The sequence below is a fragment of the Paralichthys olivaceus genome, chromosome 9, assembly GCF_024713975.1.
Source record: "Paralichthys olivaceus isolate ysfri-2021 chromosome 9, ASM2471397v2, whole genome shotgun sequence".
NCBI lineage: Eukaryota > Metazoa > Chordata > Actinopteri > Pleuronectiformes > Paralichthyidae > Paralichthys > Paralichthys olivaceus.
The window spans coordinates 21,102,274-21,125,823 of record NC_091101.1 but is presented as its reverse complement, the minus strand read 5'-3'; the positions used below and the strand labels follow the sequence as shown (position 1 = coordinate 21,125,823).

Here is a 23,550-nt window from a genome sequence, read left to right as displayed (position 1 = left end):
GGGTTCAAGCACATGCAGGAATGATAGTGATAACTGGCTTTAAAGAGCTTACAGCACGATAACTGCAGCCTACACAGAGAGAACACATCATGATAACCTGTGGGTCACGATCACAGGAAACCAGACAGACTTTTCCATAAGTTTCACCTTTGAACCGTAAACCCACTGACCTTTAAGGTGATGCTCTCTGCTGCTCCATGATAGTAAACACAAAAGTGACTCTGAGTGATTTATTAGTAGTATTATTTATTTCATGCTGATGTTTAACATCTCAAACCTTTTCACTTTAAACTCTATTTTCTTTTTGTCCCTGCAGTCGTGTGAACAGAAATAAACTCCAGGTTCTCCCAGAACTTCTCTTCCAGTCCAACCCCAAACTAGGACGACTGTGAGTACCCTTTTTTTGTTTTTCCATCCCCCCTATCCAACAATTCTAGATTCTACTTTTCTCAATGCTCCCATCTTTCTCCATCTCTTCCTCCATAACTCTGCCTCTCACTTCCCTTCTCTGTCTCTTTTGATGTGTTACGTGATCCATGTGAAAACACGGTCACGGTGCAATGTCAGAGCTTTTATCCAGGTTGAAGGTTCAAGTCCCGTGCCAGGTGACACAGTGCTGCTCTGTGCTCCTGGTGAGAGGTGAAAAAGAGCGTGCGTGTCAAATATATATGTGTGTAGGTGTGTGCACATTATTTTAAGAGGTGAAAGTGTGCCTGGGGTGAATGTTTTCCTTGGATTGGTGAGGAATTTTTATTCCGGAGTATGGACTTTTCCCAGAGTACTCGGAGTGTAAGAGAAGGTCACACCGATGCAGGGAAGTGTCCCACTAAACCTTCCCTCTCTTTCATCTCACATTCCCAGACATCCCCTCTACTTCTTCTCTTTCTACCTCTGTCTCATTCTCTCTCTATTTCTCTGTTTTTAATCTCATAGAGTCACCCACCCTTTCTTTCTGTTCTCTTTCTTTCGACTCAGGTTTTCTATTTGCCTTCTCCTCAGAGAGTCTCTGTCAGCTCAGGCTGAAGGTTGAAACACCTTCTAAACTTTATAGCTGTTTATATTGGGCTTACTTCAAGTGAAGCCGGAGGAACAGACTGTGCGTATGTGTAGCTCTGGTGCATATCTCCTTTTGTATGTGTCTGAAATAATTATTGTCTACATTCTTGAGCTTATATATGATGTACCTATGTGTGCATGCTTAAATCATGTTGATATACTTTATTGGTATTTGTATGTGTTGGAAGGACATTTCAGTGCTGGGAACTCGTCACTTCTCTCTTCTATATTGTTTTCACAAAGCGGAACACCTTCTGTTCATGGATGTTTAAGTGATTTTCAATTGGAACCCAGAGTCTCTGCAGAGTTAGAATGAGCTGAACCGTCCAGATGAATATGTGAAATGATTGCAGATTGATTGATGGGAGAATTTATTTCTGTCCACAGTATGATTCTTCCAACATTAACACAGGTCGTATCCACAGCAAATCATAGATAGATCTTATTTTTCAGTTTTTTAGAAACAAATAAATTGAAGGATGGAATTCTCTTTTGTGGAATCAAACAACTCTCCTGCACATTAAGTGAAACAGAAAAACTAAATAAAGTATAATTGAAAAGAGCTTTGTCATTAACCTAAAAGTAAAGCTGCTTACCTTTCTCATCAAAACATTTTGTAAATACGTAGTTCTGATTGCACACTGACAATATGCACTCCAGGCTTGCAGTCTATTAAAGAAATATGTATCTGTGAAGCACATCAAAAATATGGTTTGTATTATGTATAGCACTTTATCAAATGGCCTCCTGAAGAAAAGCCACAGGGAGATGACATCTTCAAAGAGCTTCGATGTAGTCTGATTTCCTTCCAAATGATCGTACATTTTAACTAAGTTTTCCAAAAATCTGCAAAAGAAAATGTGAATTTATGTGTGTTTCCATTCACTACTGTTCTGTGAATACTGAACAACTAAATAAGGTCTTTGCTCTTAAAAGAGTTCAGGTTACAGCCCAGTGTACGTACAGTATATACATTTGTTAAAAACCAACTGGAGGCCAAGACAAGTCACATGATATCCATAAGTCATTATGAATTCTTTTCCATCGCACTCTGCCGCATTTAACTTACACCAGGTTTTACTCCCCTCCGAACGTAGAAGTTTTTGTGATATTGCTTTGTGAGTGTTTTCAAACCGATGTCGTGAAATGCACCTTGTGAACCTTCTTTTAAAAACTCGCACTGACTGATCATGTGTTTCATATTTCTGTGGTATTCTGTGATTTATTGCTCTAGACGGCAAAGTAGCCTGTTGTGGTTGAAAGCACATTGTCGTTTATGTCAACTGCTGCTTGCAGGATCACACACAGTCAGAAGCCCTCATGTGAACATCACACACACACACACACTCACACACACACACACACACATATTTACATATTACACTGCGTTTATTTCTTTTTTCCAGCCCTTCCTCTTGTTCCTCATGAGTGACAGTCTTATTTCCTCCTCTGCCTGGCTCACTATTCCATTAAACCACTAATTGGTCTCGATAGCTTTTATTTATCACCGGTCGAATATGGATCCCTATAGAGCTCTCAGTAAGAGAGTGGAAAGGGTGAGCGTGTTCCAAACTTAACATTATAAATCTCATTTTCTTTATATCCCTGCTTTGCCATCAGCACAGTCTAAATTACAGTGTCTGGAGTTTCCTCCTGCTCTTTATTTTTTTTTCTGTCCGCTTTTCTCATTTTTCTCTTCCTTCTTTCTTTTCGGTGCTTTTCATCTCATCCGCGCTGTGATTTTCTGCAAATTGAGTGTCGGAAATGTAAATAGCCAGACGTATAGAGGGAGCGGACATAAGAGAGAAACACAGATGAGGCAAAAATGGAGGTGGAATGAGAGGAAAGAGAAGGTAGAAAAGTCGGGTGGAGTGAGGCTGAATGGGAGAATGAGAATAAGTAAGAAGGAGGAGACAGGGAGGTTAGCTAGTGGCTTTCTGGTTTAGGTTCATAACCTTCCTCTCTGTCAGCCTTGGTTAGATATTAAATGATGGCAGTGTGATAGGAATTACCTCTTAACCCTCCTATTAAAGCTCTGTGGTCTGAGGTTTGGAGATGCGAGGGGAGGGAAGGAGCTGGACTAGCATTAAGGGAAATTAGGAATAGGTCGGAGGTTTTGCTTTTGAGGAGGGTGGGAGGTAGACGCAAGAGGTATCAGCCTGGATAATAGCTTTTACCAGAGTCTTGGAAACTGTGGGCATGAACAAAACATTGGATTTAATCGAAGAGAGCTTTTCTCTATTGGAAAATGTTCTAATTGAGCAATAAGTGTGGCTAGTGATTGACAAAGACAGATGAACGATAGGTATCAGGGCGGTCATGTGAGGGGGGGTTGGATGGACGGATGAAAGGCCGGTGGTGGTGGATGAAGGCTGCGGGTAGATGGATGGTGGGATCGGAGTCTGTGGCCCCACTTGGTGCTCAGTGGGGGGAGGTCAAAATGGGGATGGTGAGATAGATGGAGGACTGGAGTCTGTGGCTTTCAGTGTGTGTAGTCTGTGGTCATATCCCCCCACAGTTTGCAGAGACTGTGGTCTCACAGCACATGCACACAGACACACAATATCACACACGCTAAGCTCTGGCTTTGAGTAGAACACATTTGCTCGATACAGGCGGTGAACGTCTGGTTTGAAAAGCAACAACCATGATGGCTCGGATGGAAAAATGCAAGCCGTTGGTTAAGACTGCTCTTGTGCATCACTCTATCGAAGGGGTTTGCTTTGCTAAGAGACCTGAAGGCTGTTTTAGTCTCATGTCAAATAACACTGACCCGGACTGAGCCTCCTCCTGCTGTTATGTTCACTCTCTCCTCTGGCAGTTTGTGCACGTTTGACCTAGAAGTGGGAAAATGTTTTTTCAATGCGGTGCGGACGTGGACGACTCGGCATCCACGCAGAGACCAAACATAACAGAGTCATGTTTTCTGAAAAGAAAAAGAAATACAATAAAATAAATCCATTTAGTTGATGAGCTTCGATAATGTAACATCGTATCTGAATGGAATCGTGAGGAGCCTGGAGATTCCCACCTCTAGTTTGAACATGTTTTATGTGTGTGTCTGTGAAAGTGGGAGTGCAAGTTGTTGCATTGACCCAGAGTTCACTGTTGTATGAACTGGTCACTCTCCCACATTAAAGAGCTCAGGTTACAGCAGATTGGTTTGCATTGGAAAGCAAAGTCACGTCAGACCCAAAATATTTCATTTCTTCCTTTGAGTATAACATAACACAGAAGGTGAATTTTAAACATTCTTCAACATCAGATACTGAAACCTGAAATTGTAATAGTCGCTAATGACATTTAGCGCATTCAGTTTTCTGACTCGTATGACCCTCCTCAACTCTTGCTACTGTTACGCAATGCATTTACAGGTTTCCCATGATTGCCACTTTTGGCCACAGTGACCTCTATTCTTCAAAAACTATGTTTAACTGAATTAAATCCTTTCAATTCATAAATGGCATTAATTCTCCACTTTACTGAAGAAGTTAGATTTATAGGGCAGCTGTGGCTCAGGAGGTAAATACAGTCGTCCAACAGTGGGTGGTGTGTGATGGTGAAGTTCTGTGTAATGTTTATAGGAGTGCTGTTTGAATGTGTGTGTAAATAGGTAATTGTGACTTGTACTGTAAAATCCTTTGATTGGTCAATTAGAATCTATATATTAGTTCATATACCTTTTATTGTAAATTTGCAAAAGTGGTAACACAAAAAAATCATATAAAACTAACAAACCAACCTGTTTATCAAGAATCTAGGATATGCTCTTATGTAATAAACCTTCCAGTATCTTTCAGTTCAGTTTGTTCCTACTCTCTGACACTGCTGCTGTGCTCCCTCTGTCTTTTCACTGCTCTTACACAAAATGCATCACAGCAAGAAAACCAGCAACGAACCATTCAGGCTAAAATGTTTGGGCTCAACGGAAAGATAAGTGAGTTTCTGTCCACAGGTGATGCTGGTGAATTGTCCGTGAGAATAATGCTTACACTCATTTAGGAAAACGACGTTAGATAAACATCTACAAAGTTGAAGTGTAGTTATAGAGAGGGGAACGAGAAGTGGAACTGCATGCAACATCTGTAAGAAAGAGCAGGATGGCATGTTCAACACATAATGACCTGGAACGTTGCCAGCCAAAGTCCCTGCACCGATTGAAGTGACTGAACGTCAATGAGACATGCTGTTCGGCACCATTAGGTTACCCTTGAGCAAGGCACTTAAGCTGCAAGTGGTTTAGTGGAGCTACCAGATGTGAAAGAACAGACGCAACCCTGCCTGACTCTCTCTGTTAAAACAACTCGACTGGTTAAGTCGGGGGAGAAGCTGGACGGAGAGAGGAATGACAGAGGGGGGTGCTGCTGAAGGGAGCGGGGGTCATTTGAGATGTCTTTTCCTCCTAATTAAGTTAATGGAGAAAGACGAGGAGGTTGGCTTTAATCTTGGCTAATTGTCCATTTAGAGCCGACTGCCATAGTTTACCTGGTGGAATGTTACGGTTTGTGTTACAGAAAGTTTGTGTACTCTGTGTGATCAGTGATTGGCTGCGACAGACGGAGCCTCAGTGGCGATTGGTAGGAATGGTCTGGAATGGTGAGGTTTGAATGTAAACTGCTTGAGCTCACGTCCGTCTCATCTATCTATGCTATTGGTTTTCTTTATCTCTTTCTTTTTTTATACCCTCCCTTTTGTGTTACTCACACAAACCAAACAAACGGCTGTGTTGTTTGTAATGCTGTCAGGAATTGTGAGATTGTTTTCTCCTTACTCGTCTCCAGGCCCTCTGTTTGGTTTTCACGTCACTGGGTGTTGGCGGGAAACAAATAAGTCTCAAAAACACAAACACACACAGAGACACACAGAGACACACATGCTCACACAGAAGCACACAAATCAAGATGCTCTCACGCCAACACTCCTGCTGCTTTAACACCACAGGCGCTGGATGCAGAATCTTCGGCCTGCATGTGTGGGTTGTGTGTGTGTGTTGGTGCATGGCAGACTTTATGCTAAACCACACACCCACGACGGAACTTCTTAATAATTAAACATGACTCAGAAGTACGAACCATGGTATGCAGCTGCACCACAAGGCTTGTAGGACCAGACACGCAGCTGCACCACAGGGTCCATACTCAGCAGTACAGACTTGCATTCCTGTTAAGTTGATCAATCCTACTTAGATTCAATGTTGAAATATGAGTTGGTTTATTGCTTCCTGAAACAAGATGAAATGGCGGTGGGTGTTCTGGCAATCAAGCTGCACCAGAAGGCTCATAGTCTCCAGGATGGAGCTGCACCACAGGGCCTAAGTTTCACAGGGAAGGGAAGGGAACCTGACCAAAGTTCTTCTAAAAGAAGGCTACTCTTAGCGGCTTGTGTGTCTGTTTGTGTCTGTTTGTGTGTGTGTGTATATGTGTGTCTGTTTGTGTGTCTATTTCTGTATGTTTGTGTGTGTGTGTGTGTTTCCCACAGCCCAGACGGCAGTGTGATTTTGTCCCAAGACATATTTAGATAAATACACACTGCAGAGAGATACCGAAAACCAGGAGGGAGAGACCCAATGAGGGAAAGAGAGACAGGAGCAGTGAGCAAACGATATCGGGGATAATTTGAAACATTTGGAAAATCCAGGATAAGATCGATTGAAAAGAAAAATGTCATACCTTATGAAAATATTGTGATATAGATAGTGTGAACTCCTATTGTGTTCATATACTTTCAAGTAAAGTTACTATTGGTAACCTGATTTCTTTAACACCATCTTAACACACACACACACACACACACACTTACTGACATGGTTTCTCACCACAGAGCAAAACATGTAAATGTTTGTTCTTTCTAGTTCAAAATGTTTCTTTTCCGAAAAAGGCATTCTGTAAAAATGACAAACCTTTGTTTCTGGTGCGTTTCCACATTCATGTGTTTTCGTCTTATTGTGTTTGTCTCGTCTGCCAGTCGTTTGCCAAGTGTGTGAACAAGAATGAGATGTTTTAAAGCTTTGAAAGCAGTCAGTCAAAAGGCCACAAGTTTTAAAGTGTGTTGTCTCCCGATTTGGATGTGTGAGTAAAATAAGGTGTTTCCTTGCAATGTAAAAGTTCACGGCAGCAACACATTTCCGATTCAGCTGCCTACTTTAGCCATCTAGCTAGTTAGCCGCAGGGCCAGAACCTATGAAATGTCCATGGGAGGCTGGAGGTTTGTAGATTTATATATGTATTTTTTTTTTTTTATGTGGCCAAGAATGTTTTATACGTTTGCACTGAAATAGCACAGAGGCTGCATGTGGTAGTAATTTAACCTCACAGATAGGTGAGTTGGAGGAGGGAAGTAGCCACGGAGCTGCTTGTACACACTTTCTCTTTGACCTCTTTAGTGTAATGGGAGATAGGGATGTGTGTAGACTCATAGAGTGTGCTTGTGTCATGCACATGACTGTGATTGAGGTTGTAATGTAAAAAATAAGGCCATATATGTGTTTGACTGTACAGTATGTAGTGTAGACTTATGTATGATCTTTTATGCTAAATGTGTATACAGAGTTTGGTAATTTGTGTCTCTGCTTGCGTCTGCATTTTTCCTTATGTTTGTATATGTCTTGCATTTGTTTGTACATGTCCACTTACATACATGTCTTTTACTTCACGTGTGTTTGTGTGTGTGTGCATGTGTATCTGTCGGTATGTATATTCAAGAGGGAAGCAAACTTGATGCAGGGCCAAACAGACTCTCACAGTGTTTAATCACAATTTAGGTTTAAGAACAGTAATCAAAAACAGACTGGGCTCTCTGGAAGCTGGAGCGGGAGGAAGAAGAGGAAGAAGTGGAGGAGGAGAGGGAAAGAAGGAGAGAATTGAGGGAGAGTTGAATAGGGAGGCATGATGAGGTATGGGAGGATGTTAGTAGGTTAGGGGAGAAAATGGAAAAAGCTTGGGTGACAGGTAACGAAAAGAGAGGAAGAAATGAAATACAATAAAAAATATGGGATTAGAGGAATCATATATTAGTGCTGTAGATTCTGTGAGTTAAGAATAAATAAGCTTTTGTTGATTGTTGACCATTTTTTTCCCTTCTCACAGACCGGACTAATGATCTAGCTCTGATTTGAGATGCTTTAGTTTTCCTAAAGGATGCTTTAAAAACCTGGCGACTGGCTTCTGGCCGACTTTTGTGTGTATTTGTGCGTGCACAAATGCGTGTGTGTGTTGACGGTGTGGGTTTCAGTTGTAAAAAAGCACAATGGAGTCGTATACACACTACACTCCATCACTAACAAAAGTCAAACCACTAAACAAATGTAATGTCCCCCATAATTACAATCATGTGTATAAGATGATAGAAAATACTCTTTTTCCTCAACAAAACTTTCAGTTTTTATGTCACTGTTTCAGTTTTTATAGGGAAACTCCAGACTGCTCGTTTCAAACATTTTTCTTCCAGTTTCCTGGGAAGCACAATGAGTTACTGGGTCGACAGAAAGCCTCATAATCCAAGGGTCAGACTGATGATCAATCTGGATAAAATACAACCCAGGTTCATTACCCTGTGCTTGATTTAGTGCATTTTCGTATTAAATTTCTTGCTCTTAATCATGTTGGTGATGATCAGGTTTTAAGATAAATCTCTTTAAGTGTTGTTGTGGATGAAACCAGATCTAGAGTCTAACTAGTACTGACTGATGAATTGTATTTCAATTGTCAATGGGGTCAAAAAATGCTGAAGGACTTCCACATGCTCTTGTGTTCTTTAGTGCAGCTTTCCAGTCCTGGGAATGTCCCAGGAAAGTATATCACCGACCGACGTGTTCTTGAATAACCCCTTTTTGATTTGCATGTTCATTTTGTGCAACATTTTCACTCTGTGGGAGGTCTACATAGCTTCTGCCTTCTTTGTTGACCATTATTATGGCTACAGACTACATGGCTGGAACTGGCTAATGTCGCACACACACGGGCACATGGGCAGACACATGTAGGTGTCTGGAGTTGTACTTTCAGTGTTTGGGCAAGAGTGAATGTGTGTGTGAAAACTTAGACGTGTGATTTATTCTGTTTAAGTAAAGTCTGATTGTTACAAATGAACCCAAACTGTTACTATTGCTCTGGTGTAATCAGAGTCAAACACACTGGCATAAACTAAATGACTCAATAATACTCTGTATCTCATGAACACGCACAAACACACATTCAGGCACACTCAGTCAGAGACACACTACAGATGTAGGCCTGCACGACGAGCCGTGCACTTTGGAGAGATGCAAACAAACACAAACCGCTTCTGTCGCTCTGTTCTTCTCTCCTCATCTGTCTCTCTGTCACGCAAACGCATTCATGCAAAGACCAGGCTCTCACATGTGTGGCAAGTGTTTCACAACTCATTGAGCAGCTAAGAAACGAGCATCTGTACGATTTCCTTTCATCCCCCCTGAAATTTGTCTTAGTCGGGTGTAAATCCTGTTGTGTATGTTTCTGTGTATACACAGCTCCTCTCAGAAGAATAAACAGGTGAATGACTGATTGAAGATCATTTCCCCGACCACAGGCAGAATTACAAACCCTTCCTGTCTTTTATTATAGATTTTTGTAGTGGGTGAAATCATCCTCACGTTAGCTAAAGACAACAATATCTTAGGAATAGGTTCTTCCTAAATTGCGGTGTCATGCAGGGCACTGCACAGTGTAATAAATCTAAAACGTTGTCTGTTTGTCATTATGTTACTATGGTGTAACATGTTGGCTACAAAGAGCTAACGAATTCTGGAATCATCCATGTACCACTTAAAATGACTCAACAGCAGGAATAACTAACATAAGCTGCTACATGCAACATTTTAACTTTGCTAAATCATGACCATATTGAGGCTGAAACATTAGAATAAACACTGCAGCAAAAAAAAATTGCCATCAAGAAGATTGGCAGCTTCTAGACTGAGTCTAACATCGTGTGCCACCTTGTCGATTTGGCTCGAAATGGACTGGTATGAAATAAGAGTGCCATACTTCTGTCCCTCCAGGGCAAATGGAGCTAAAGTCTTCAGGGTCTTAGATGGCAGACAGATTGAGTAAACAATGTCTGATAAATCATTTCCAATTTGATTATCCTTTTTAAGAGAGAACCTTTGACTGAATGGCCAAAGATCCAGTTTGTGAATGTAAGCATTGGCGGGAAGGGGAAATATGGTCTTTATTTTGAGAACATTTCCACTTACAATACCACAGATTATGGCAGAGGGTATCACTCACGTGGATTGTCATGGTAACTTAACAAGTAGTGCGGATTTATGATCATTATAAGTTCGGCATGTTGGTTTAAAAATAATAAAGGGTCAATCAACTGAATCACATGGTGTAATCAGTCATCATAGCTGAGAAGTTGTCTAGGCATTGTACGTTTTGGTCCCAATGGCTGTCACCTCACCACAGTTTGTCACTGGAGCACGAGTTCTGACTCAATAAGGAACCGCCTGTTGGAGCCTCCGTTGCTTGGGGACACATTTGTCAGCTGCATTTTTAAGGAGCCTTTGAAATGGGACAACGTAATTGCACCGCTTTGACGCAACAGGTCGTCAAATGCAGCCTCCGAAGGAGACACAGCTCATGTGTCACACTTTATGCAGCGTTTCTTACCACCATCATCAGAGCACTGAATATATATTTGGAAGAATATTAGTAGAGTTTCAAGGCTTCAAGGGTTTATTCAGAGAGCCTGTACGTACAATGATGTGCAGTGGTAAAGTGTTTGGGATTTCTCTCTTGAAATATACTGTATCACAAAGGGGAAAATGCCTTCATCAGTTTTAATGCAAAACAAATACATGAGAATACCTGCATGTTGAGCAGATCATAAACCATCAGCACCTTCTTCTTCTGAAAACACTGTATGCAGATTTTGTGAAGCCCTGGGACAAAAAAGGGAGTAGGAAGAAGGAGAAGATGATTATCGTCACAGAGATTTTGATTTACAATGCATTGAATGTGTGATAGAGAGACAGACATGGAGAGGGAGAGGAGAATGAAAGACTCAGCAGAAGCAGGGAGAGAGAGAGCGAGACTCAGCCACATGAATGGGGTGAGAGAAGATTTAACCAGGCCTCCTCTAAATACAGAGCACCGCAAAGCCACTTTAAAACCTGTAGAGATATATTTATACATGACACACAAACACTCACAAGCACACACACAGACTTGCACAGTGACTGTATGTGCAGTTTCCCTGTTTGTTTCTGCTTCGCTCTCTCCTCTCTCTCTCTGTCTTTTAAATACATGCACTGCAACCCTAAACTTGCCGAGATGTTAGCTGCGTGGTGTACGATCTGTATGTATGAACATTAACATCCAAATCGGTTTAACGTGACATTAAATGTTCCTTCAGTGAGCCTTCAGTTTGAACTCTGCGTTTATTTCACCCATATTTGTGCATGAAAGCTTAGGCACATGGACGAATTAGACAAAATGAAGCAGTACCCCCTGAATCCGTTGGGAGCAAGTAGGCTAATAGTTATACATGAAGAAATTTCAACAGTACAAGAACTCAGGGTACTTTTACGCCAAAATCAAATTGTCTATTTCCAGTTGGTGAGAACGTGACTGACAGAAATTATCTTCTATTGTGTGGTGCTTGTCAGATAATGTGCGATAATGTCCACACCTGATTTTTTGCAGATTGTCTGGAGTTCAATGGAGAAAACAGAGCAAATCTGTAAAACAGAAACACACACACCCAGAAAACCCCAGTCAGCCCACAGTCCATCTGCGACTCTCTGAGCTTATTTTGTAACGTAAAGCTTTGAACTTCTAAATAGCTTGACATTTGTTATTTTAACATTTTCATTAAAAAAACAAGAACAATTGTCTATAGAATTCAGAACTGGATCTCAAGTTATATCAGCCATGCTGTTTTTAAAGAGATGTTTATAACAACCCAAATAAAGTCAAACTTCAATGGACATTTTGTTAAGAGAATCTATGAAAAGATAGCCGAGAGGGAGCGTGTAAGTAACTGTTATTTTTAGGTCGGGGAAAGATAATTAAAGATCCTAAAAAGCCATGACAGGTTGTCTATGTTGTTCAAACCCGAGTTGCAAACATGAGGGTTTATCTTGTTTGCATTGAAAATTCCTCTCATGGCTGAAAATGCGTGTGTATCACTGTGTGCTGAGTGTGTAAGCCGGGAAAAGGACAAGTGAAGTCAAACAAGAAAATCTGGAATGAGATTTTTATGTTTAAACATGAAGAAATGATACTCTCTCCTCCTCTCGTTCTTTTCAACACATCTTTCTGTCTTTTCTTTTCCATCTTTAGCACAACCTAGATTTTGACAGGTTAACCAGCCTGTCAAAAGGATACAAGGCCAACGTTATGCATGTACCCTTTAAGAGGAGTGTGTTTGTGCTTCTGTGTTTATTGATTGCTCTATGTATGTGAGAGTGTGTGTTCAGTTGTGTGTTTGTTCAGTTGGAGTTGCTGTGGTTGAGTCAACTGTCAGTGTGTTACTGTTTATGTACGGACATGTCCTGTGAGTCTGTGTCCTTGTGCGTCACTGATGATGGTTGTCAGATGTTGCTGCATTTAAATATCCTTGTCATCTCACAGGTGTCTGTAAACTTCCAGACATGCAAACGATTAACACCAGCGCTGATGAATGTAGTGTGTATTTCAGAGACAGATAAAAGAAGTGAAATGTGTATTTTAAAAGTAATCAGAATCAAGAGAAGAAGAAACACCCTGCACTCCGAGGCAAAGAAAGAGTTTTATGTGCGTTCTCAGCCACACACATTGTTCTCTGCAAACTTGTCATGCTGAATTTCGGTCACTTTTACAAGCACAGCGTCACGCTCGTGGTATAACCCCTTTAGACTCGTGTGTATCTCAGCGTGCCTGTGATTGTTTTCTGTTTCAATCAAAGACAATAGGCTCCAGCGGCCTGCCCGCTAATTCGTAGCTTCGCTTTATAAGGCCAAGAAGTCACCACAGCCTCTCCAGCTACTCATGCAGCCATCACGGATTATCTGCAGATTACTTTTGCACTACTGTTGTAAAGCTTCACAGAATCTTTTTGGGAAATTCTGCGGGGCTCATAGTAAATGCAAGGACGATATTTCCCTCAGAGCTGATTCTTTAAGTCTGTATTGTTGCAGCGTGAAACTTAAACTCTGCTGTAACCTGTACTCCAAGGCTTTAGCTATAAACAAAGCTTGTTTTAGCTATAATTATGGCATCTCCCTTTGGGTAATTTGTATAATTTTGGAAATGCTACACCACTGTGATGATGTGTACCGTTCACCCAAGTTTTGCCAGAATCTAGTCATCGGCCTCACAGACACATGTGCATGGTGGAGAGATGGACGAATAAAACAAAGGACAAATATGTGACAGAAATAAAATCCCATCTGGGAGAAGGTTTCAACTCTTTAAGCAGGTTTTATTTTCAACTCAAAGTCGATCATTGTGTTTATACCACAAACACATAACAGATTGTTCATTATACTTTGGATTAAATAGAAACCTTGTGTTGGCCTGAACTTTGTCGAGCTTAAAATAAACACATATTTACTGCCCCATTAAGTGGTAGAAGCTGTCGCTTTGTTACAGCCAAGCTAAGTAGTGATCTATGTGTATACGGTTATGCACATCAATTTAGAAAGTTGATAAAGCCCAGATAAAAACAAACATATAAATGAACCACACCCTGTAGTCAATGAGGATTAGGAGAATTGGTTCATAGCTTTAATACTGTATTCACGATATTCAGTCTGTGAGACAGAAAGAAAGAAAAACAAATTTGAAGTGCCAGCAGGAGGGGACGGTGGTGAAGGGAGGGGGATGTCTGATGTTTGTCTCCGCCACTGGACATCAATAAACAGTCGGTTGCAGTTACCAACACTGACAAAAGAGAAATAAACTGTGGAGATTGATACATACCAAGAAAGGGAGGGAAAAGAGGGCAAGAATGATCACCTTACAAACAAAGACAGGGAGAAAAAAAGAGGGGGAGGACAAGAAAGACAAGAAACAAATAATAAATTAGGAATAACAGAAATTGGTTACAGTACCACATTTTAAAACCAGAGCTACATACATATCACATACGCATACATTCATTTTACAGCAATATCTAGTAATGTATGTATAAAGGGGAGGGAGCTTGGGGTAGAGTCGCCCTTGGACATGTTAGGACATCACATCAGGATGCCTGGGCTTTACTGGGCATGTCCAACCAGAAGAAGACTCCAGGATAGACCCAGAACTCGCTGGAGTGACTAGATATCCCATCTGGCCTGGAACCACCTCAGAACCCCTGAGGAAGAGCTGGAAAGTTTGGCTGGGTTAGGGATGTCTGGAATACCCTTCTTGGCTGGCTGTCTCAGCGACCCAAGCTCAGATAAGTGGAAGATGATGGATATAAATAAAACAAGATATTTCCTCATAGTTAACAAATGTTGAGCTTTTCCATTTGTCCTCAGCAACATACGTTTGTCTCCCCAGTCCAATACAGTTGGAGAGCCCCCTTTTTCACAATGTCAGTGGTGAGAACAGACCTCCTTGTTTAAAGAAGACCAAAGTCCAGAAGTATAGTCTGTTTCAAGGGTAGCACAAAGTCTCTCAGATATAAGTAAATACACAGTTTGAAATTAAAAGGGTCTGAAGTATTAAACATCTGACAATTCAGGTATCTCCCTGGTCTGATTTAGAAATCATGCCTTGCTCATGTTATGTGCATTAGTGCTACAAGAGGCCGCCTCGTAAAACACTGCTTCTTTTCCTTTTTATATGTTTCCCTGGGGTTGAACCATTTGAAGTCAGCACAGTGAAAAATTAGCTCTGTCACAGTGTCACAAATACTCCTAAATTCAGAAAACAATATATTTAGACTCAGACATAATAAATTTTACATGTAAATTTGCTCGTAGATATATTTTGAGAGAGACAGCAAAAAGAAGAAAGAAAGGAAGCAGAGAGACAGACAGACGGGCTGAGAGAAGAAGACAGAGAAAGAGAGCGTGTAATAGCTAGAAACACAGAGACCAGAACAAATAATCATGTTGTTGAGGGTGAGACGGAGAACGTCTGGGAGGGACACATGCTGTAGTGGCTCCTGCAGGAAATAGCCAAGCGAGCTTATGAGACACAGACAAGCGAGGAAGATCAAGAGCAAAGGAGAGGGAGAGCAAACGAATGCCAGCACCAGTTGGTGTGAGGGAGCGACAGGCTAAATAAACGTCCACAGGCGTCAAGTGATGCCGGGTGCTACTAGAGTCCACGCCACCCACTGCCTGGTGGTCACTTTCATGTGGTCAACTTATGGGATGATGTCATTGGCCGCTCCTCAGCTGCAGTTCCACTGTCCTGCTGCAACAGTTTGAGCTCTGCTAGTTCTGTCTGAGGAATAAAGGAGCGATTCACACCGTATTTGTCCAGGCAAAGGGATCTCATAGATTGTAAATGTGCCGTGTGTAGCATTTTAGCATCAGTGAGAAAGTAAGTTCAGCGTGTATTAACAATAGACTGTACAATTTCTGTCAAATTAGTAGTTCTTATCACATTGGTGTTCATTCAAGTGTTTCTGATAAATCTTCTTTTAATCACTTATTTGATGCGATGACTATAAGGGTGGAATGTCATGATTGACAGCGTAGACTCACTTATGATTGGTTGAGAGCATGCTGCAGTGGGACCTTGATACCGTGGCTCCCTCCCCCGTTAGTGCTGCTCAGACTCCAAATGATGCCAGTGGTGCAAGATGGTAGCGTTCGTATCGGGGATATTTTGGCTTCCTTTCTGGATGGTGGGAGAAGGTGGAGGAATGTCATCCACCTATGCCATAAACACATTAAGGCCACAGAGTTAGTTGGCTGAGTAGCAGTACTGATAGTTTTGTGATATTTTAGTGGAAATGAAATGAATCAAACCCACTGCCACAGTGTCTGGTGTTCAAAACCTCATGTCAAGGTTTTATGATACTGTTCGGGGAAGCAAAGATGATTTTCAAAGAAAAAAAATATCTGTCTCTCCGTCTCTGAGCAGACAAGTCTGTTCTTTACAAGGTGTTGGACACACTGCTGAGGAGCTGTTGGCTGAAGGGAGCATGGACACACACACACACACACACACACACACACACACAAATGGACACATGCATATGAACACATTTATGTCACTCCACTGACAAGGTGCTCGCTGATCCTGCCGCCATGTAGGCATGTGTGTGTTGGCGTGTGTTTCTTAATACAATACAATACCTCATGCCACCAGAGTCAGATCAAGCATGTGTGTTAGTTTGTCTGACAGATTACACACACACATTCACAGCCAATGAAATCACTGCACAAAGTTGGATTACATACTTCAGTACTCTGATGCCAAACCCATTAAATAATCTTGTTGAGTTAAAAAGTCCAGTCAGAGGTGGAGCCCCTCTTAGTTTGATTTATTGGTTTACTTATGCACTTAAGATCTGCTATTGACAATTAGTGTTTTCCTCTATTTCATAAATCTCGGTTAGTAAACGTCGTGTTCCTGTTCTGCTTTCTATCTTTCATTCCCCCCTTCTCTTTGACTCTCATTGTTGCCCTCACTGGCATATTTGGCATTTCTTCCATATTTTCTGTGAGTGAGCTGAGTCTGAGTCACACACAGACATGTGGCTTACATCAGAGCGTCTTTATGGGGTTATTAAGATGAAAGAATGCCTACAAACATGCACGCGCATGCACAAACACACAAACACAGACAGGGGAACATATGGATGTACATCATCAGACAATGTGCCGTGCATGTGGTCGTTTTGTTTTATGAAAGGTGTCCAGGCTCCGTTGTAGGGAATTAACTTTAATGTGTGAGCATGTGTCTGTGTTACGTTTGCATGAGGAGACATTTACTCTCTGATGAGTAATCAACACAACAATAGAGTAAACACGTGTAGTTGTGTAGTAATCCTAATGTTACGAGCAGCAGTTTGTCATCATGAAAATACCTGATGAAAAATGATTTATATTGATTGATATTCATGGTTCTTGATTTCAAATATAAACACACACGTTTTGAGGACTGATATGTGTAATTCTGTGCAATTTGGTGCAGATCAAATAATAATCCGAAAATAGAGAATTTAAATATGGTTTTACAAGCGGACTGGGCCTTGGTTGGAGGTATGCATCCTACTGAGTACCATTCTAGTTGTAGAGGATTTAGAATGTGCCAGGAACTTTTCCCTAAATTATTTCAAGTTGTGCCAAAACCATGTCACTTCTTTGTTCCCTGCATTTGAGGCAAAGCAATCTTTGCCAGTTGTTTGACATTTGTACACATTCAATTTTTTTGTCAGAGCACTTTAAAATCATCAAATTTTTGATTCTTGTTGTCGTTGGCTAGTTTTAAACTCCACCTCTGCTGATGAATGTATCATATTAATAGCTCCTGTCAGCTGATAAAGGTCAAGCTTCGAAACCTGACAGAAATGGAGCTTTAGTCTTGTTGTTGCTAAAACTTGCCAGTGTCAGTTTCAGATCACTGCTTTACCAACTCTGACCTCATCTTAAGCAACTGAATCATAAAAGGCTGAAATCAGAGAACCGCTCAGCACAGACTGTTGTTGTTAGGCGCCAACAATCAGACAATCAGAGGAGGACAGAAAATCAAGAGGCGTCACTGACGTCACAATCTTACAGACAAAGAATTGTGGGAAGCTTAGAGGCGGGAAGAGTTCAACATTGTTGACTGTGAGAGACCACAGAAATGCCAAAGATTTGTTTGTATCAGTATGTGCGTGTATACATTTGTCTGTAATATATTTTTGTAGCTTTGTGTTGTCTGTCTGTCTGTGTCTGTGCATGTGTGCGCACTTTTTCTTGTATGCAACATTGTCAGTGTCTGATGATGTGCTATAATGTCATCGATGGCGAATTAAGCTATGCTCTGAAGTTGTTCTGATTTTAATTATCATGTCTCGTTAATATAGATGCTCACACACACACACACACACAGACACACACATGTATTCCTGGAACACGTTGGACCTACCACACTCTTATATGGATTATATTTTAAATGACGGGAACAAAGCTTTGAACACACACACAAACACACATGCACACTTTGGGGCCCTGATGCCCCCTTTCTTTGAGAATCGTGCCAAGTCTGGAGTGGCAGACATTACATGTGTGTGTGTGTGTGTGTGTGTGCAACATATTTTCGTGTGTGTGAGTTCCCCTATCGTCATCTAAAACATATCGGTGTGGAGCATAATTACAGGCCTCCAGTTGCCCAGAAACATCTTCTGGAGTCAATTGGAGTGTCTAATTACCCAATTTAGAAAACTCAAGGTTGTTTTTCAGCACAGCAGTCATCATCATCTTCATCATCATTATCGCTGATTTTCTGATTGTTTTTCTTTTCTGCTTTTTATTTACTCTTAAACTAAGTTATTCTCTGTTTTTACCATCTTCAGAAGTAGTTTTTGCTAAGATTGTTTTGAGACTTGTGCCACTTACTCTGTTCCATGTTTTCTTTTTATTTTACCAGTAAATTAGACACTGGTTCGACAACTGAAACTGTTTTATGTTAGAAATAGAGAGATAGAGATACAGAACTGTCTGATAGAAAGGGTTTGTTTGCATTATCTATTTGTTTTGTGAACATAATACCAAGTTTTAACAGGGACTTTGAGAGTTAGTTTGAAAATTGTATAACTGAAAAGTATTGGAGAGGCATGTTAAAACATCCATATAGTTTTTACTGGCATGCAGTAAATGAGGCAGACCTCAGCTGAACAATGACTGTTCTCTGCATGAGTGTTCTGTGTTTACTGTGTGTGTCATCCCTCCATGAACAATAAGCTTCCAAAGTAAATCCTCTGGAAATACCCTCCCATTAATATCCCCACCAAATCTGTCAATGCATTTTTTTTTAGTTATTTTCTGCACACACAGGCAGGGGTTAGAAAATACTTTGCTCCCAGTTTAGCTGGCGCTCAGGGTAAAAAGGAATTATGATTTAATTATCCTCCTCCTAAACTGTCTCCATTTGAGTGACAGTTTGTCTGTGTATGCTGACAAACGTAATTCACAGGGGGTGCTGGTGTGTGTGTAGAAGAAAGTATAGGAGCACCAGACTATGAGACACAAGAGCAGAGAGAGGACTGAAAGATAAATGGCAGAATGTTGGGAGGGGAAGAGAGAGAGGCAGAAAGAGAAAGACAACAATCAATAGCAAGATAAATCACATTCTTCTCTTCTTTTTCTTCTGCTGTTTTTCTCTTCCCTCCTCTGCTCTTTGTCTCCACAAGCATTCATTCGCCAGGGGCTGACATCGTGGAGAGGCACAGGTCACCTCCTAAACCATGTTTGTCCTGACATTTCACAAGATATAGGTCGTGTTGGAAATACTCTCACACGCACATGTGGTTTGAAATATATCGCCTTAAAACCGACAGCATTAGTCATGTGGTATTTGTCCTGCAGAGGACTCCTCACTTTCACTAAGACGTGAGATCTGGATGTCAGAAATATTGCATAAAACATTTTATTTTATTTAGCTTATTTTCTCTGCTTATTCGAGAGAATGTCGACAGGCTTGAGATATTTTTTGGTGTGTATTCCACAATCTAGCCGAGACACAATCCTCTCAGTTGTCTCCTCTGGGATTTTTGGAATAACTGGAGTTCCTTCCAGGCCATTGTCTTTCTGTCTGGTTGGGAAAGTTACTGCTCTGTGCCACAGTAGCACAGCCCTGTCAGCAAGCTGTGTGAGTGCTTATCTTGTTCATGATCTGCCTCCTGTTTTACTGTTCACAGTTGTAAATTGAGCTGTAAAATCATGCCCATTTATGTGAGATACCAGAATATTGTCACCACTTTTCCTCTTGGGTAATGAGCTCCTAACTGTAAACAGTCTGTCTCTCGCTGCTGAGCACCATGCACTTGTACAGAAGACCTTTGGTGACTATTATAAACACAGTAAGAGGGTTTGCAGCATATTTAAAGCACAACACTCTCTGGTCACCGTTTGTTTTTAAATGTGATCTTTAAACTGACTTGACTGTTTTCATAATTTCCTAGAAAGTGGGTCATAGGATGAAAATATCACTTACCACAAATCACATCTCTTCTCATGTATCCTCGCAGCAAATGCAGAATGCATTACCAATAATGTACAATTAATTATTTAATAAATATATAATACTGAAATAAACATTTTCACATTCAATCAAAAGTGTTCTGAAAATTGGCCATTAGTTGCTCCATCCTTGAACTGCCCTGCAAATCTTGCTTCCTGTTTGAAGTGCTGAGATACCCGCAGCAACAAATGCCTAAAAAGTATCTGTGGATTTATATTAATGGTTTTCTTTGAGGTTTAAAATACTTAATGGGCAATAAAAGAAGGTCTCTCTTCCACTCCGATAATCCCTCTTTCTTTCTAAAGTGTTTCCTTCTCTTTGTACTACCTTAAGTCACTCACACACAAACACTGCAGATACTCACTGTACACACACTCACAGACCCTCTATTAATCACTACTCTAATTCTGGAGGTAAATGTAGTAATAATAGCAGTTCCAGCGTTTTGGCGGCGCTCCGCTGGTAAATAGACCTTTCTACCTTTCCGGAAAAGCCTTGAGATGAAAGAGTCCTTGAGGAGCCGCGTTAATGAAATCTGCTGAGTGAAAACTGAACTGGGAGGAAGGGCCCTTTACCTGGACACGCACACAAGTACATGCACACACACATGCAAGCGCGCACGTATTCACAGATATGGGCACACACACTCTTAGGTAAGGTAAGGAAACGCAAGCACATGCATACAGATTTTCTTTGAAATATATATCCTCAATCCTCACTTAATCGTGCACATACTAAGACACATATACAGACACACACACACACGCACACACACCTGACAATACTGCTGAGGGAGTTCCCTGCTGTCTTCAATGGGTCAGTGAACAGCAGCCATGCAAAGAAAGGACAGGCTTCCTGTTCATTTTGTGTGTGTGTGTGTGGTACCTCCGAGTTAGTAAGTTAGCTATTGCAGCCACTTATTAACACGGCTTTAAATCCATCCCATAATCAGCCTTCAGCCTAAATAGCCTAATCACAACTTCCACTGTGGAAACTGTTGCCATGACAACACAATAAACTTTTAGCGGCAGCTTTTTTTATTTGTTTACTCCTCTGGGAAACTTCACGATAAGAACAGTGCAGCATTTTTATGTGAAGAGTTTCATGTTAAATTTTATGTCATGTTGCAAAAAATGCGTTAGACGTGCGTAAGAAGTTAAAAGTTAAGAAAACGTTGTTTTGGTCTTTTTGTCTAAACACCTGATTTATGTTTCTTCTGCAGTTGTAGTGTGTATTATTAAAGAATCCGATTCAGCCACTAATTGTAGAGTAACTAAGTGTGCTCAAACTATGACTTACTTAAAATACTCCTGCAGAGGGTCCTGGAGTGACTCTTTGCTGAGCTTTTAAAACGTTAGGTCAACCAATAAAAGGGGGAGAGCAGGTATGCTGTCACTTTCTCTCAGTTTTCAAAGTTCTGTCTAGACATCTGTCATTCTCTAACACATGGGCGTGACCTTTGCAGCAGCTATCCTTGGATTCTGCGGGTTTCTGTTGAGATGATCTTGACAGATTTAATTCTTTAGTTGAAGAAGGGAAAGATCGGTTCAATGACCTCCTCACTACTTCACATACTTCACAGTGTCCTTCTGTAACTTGCTGAAATAACTTACCTGCATTGCATCGAGCAGAGATGACTTGACCTGACAGAGATGCAAGAGCTGAGGTGTTCTTGAAAATTGGTCCTGTTTTGTGGGGTTGAAAGGTTGAGAGCAGTCAGCAGAGCAGATGCCACGAAGATGACGTATGGCTCCCACGATGCCTTGCTTTCAGTGCTGACCCAAAAAGCCATTAAGTGGTGTCTGCCTGTGTACCTAACAGGGGTGAGACCCAAAGAAAATGTGTGTGTGATGGGTCAAGGCTGCGGCAAGTTGTCGCTGCTCAACCGTTTTGTCTAAGTGCTCTTCCAGACTTATCAGGTTGTTTACCTTCACCATCCCTGTGCACGTACGTGGACACCTGAGTCTCTTATAAACTTTGCTGGGCTGTGACAGCATTGTGTGTAACGATGTGGGTCGTTACATGGTTTCTGAACCCTGAAACAAGCATTCTGCTGTTCTCTCCCTTCTTTTACGTCCACCATTCTCTTCTCTCTTCTCTCACGACCCATCCTGTTCCTGGCTGACATTTTTTTCCCAAGTTGGGTTTTGTGCCTCTTTAAAAAGCTAACCATACTGTGATGTTTTATGGCTGGGTGGTGCTCACAGCACCGTGACGCTCCCGTCAACTTCTGCAAAGAGACATCTCGCTTTGTCTCAAAGTTCCTCACACATTATTCCTTCTCTGTAATGAATGATGTTGATTTATGGTTACGGTGCCATCATTTACATCATGCTTATGTGGATGCATTTCTGTTCACAATCTGTGCCTATTGAATAAAAGACTTTGTACTCACTATTTCAAGCGCTGAAAGAGATATTTACTGCAACAGATCCTTATGCATTGTGACATGGAAGATGATCTGTGCAGCATCTGGAATAGAATAGATATACAGTGAACAGTCTGAGAGGAAGAAAGCATAAAACGAGGAAGGTTAGAGAAAACAAACCATATAGTTTTATTAGAAAGTGATCCCTTGGAAGTGTTGTTCACAAACGCCGCGGCAAGCCTTACCTAATACCACTTGGAAGCGCTCGGCAGGGAAAAGCAAATATTCTGCAAAGATTTCTTTTTTTTCTGTACATGCAGAGCTGTCTTTTCTCTCCGTCACCTCCCTCAGACTCTTTACGTCTGTCCTCCATCAGTAGAAGACTTTACTCTGTCCTCTCTTTTCTCTCCTCCGCTCCATGCAGACAGCCAGGAACTCATTTCTCCTGACATTTGTTTTCAATCTAAAGCATCATCTTGACTTCTTTCCACTCCGCAGACCTGCAATAATAGAATTAACCTATGTGCTGGAGGAGACCGCAAGAGAATATCCTTCCGTCTGTTTTCTGTCCTCCTCCTCTGTCTCTCTTTCTCTCTCGCGGGCTTTGAATCTCGGGCAAATTCGGGGCAAAACTTTTTAATGCTTCAGAAAACTCTAGAAACTCCAGAAACTATATATTTTTATAAGGTTTAATAAATCAGATTTGGTTTAAGTTTATGTTGCTTATATTTAATGGTTCGAAGGAACTAACCACACAACAATACAACAACAATGGAGCGTGGTAGTTATTGAGTCTTTCAGATACTGAATTCTTATAACAAAGCAAATTTACATACAAACATTCAGAATTTAAATGGGTTTAATTTTATTGACACTTTCAGTGAAGCATTCTAACCGTTGCTATGCAGCTTGTAAAACTTTATACATCAACATTTGCAGAGAAAACTCCTTTTGTAGAAGCTGAACTTCCATCCTGGAGGGATTTTTCTTGTCTCTCTCGTCATACCT

General features: G+C 41.1%; 1 protein-coding gene across 1 annotated transcript in view; it reads left to right on the top strand.

Moving 5' to 3' along the window:
- slit3 (slit homolog 3 (Drosophila)) overlaps nt 1-23,550 on the top strand; it is a 222,165-nt gene that overhangs the window by 24,810 nt on the left and 173,805 nt on the right. Inside the window, exon 4 of the mRNA XM_020082225.2 lies at nt 317-388. Within this exon, the coding sequence (XP_019937784.2) occupies nt 317-388 (72 nt within the window). The remainder of the gene's footprint in view (nt 1-316; nt 389-23,550) is intronic.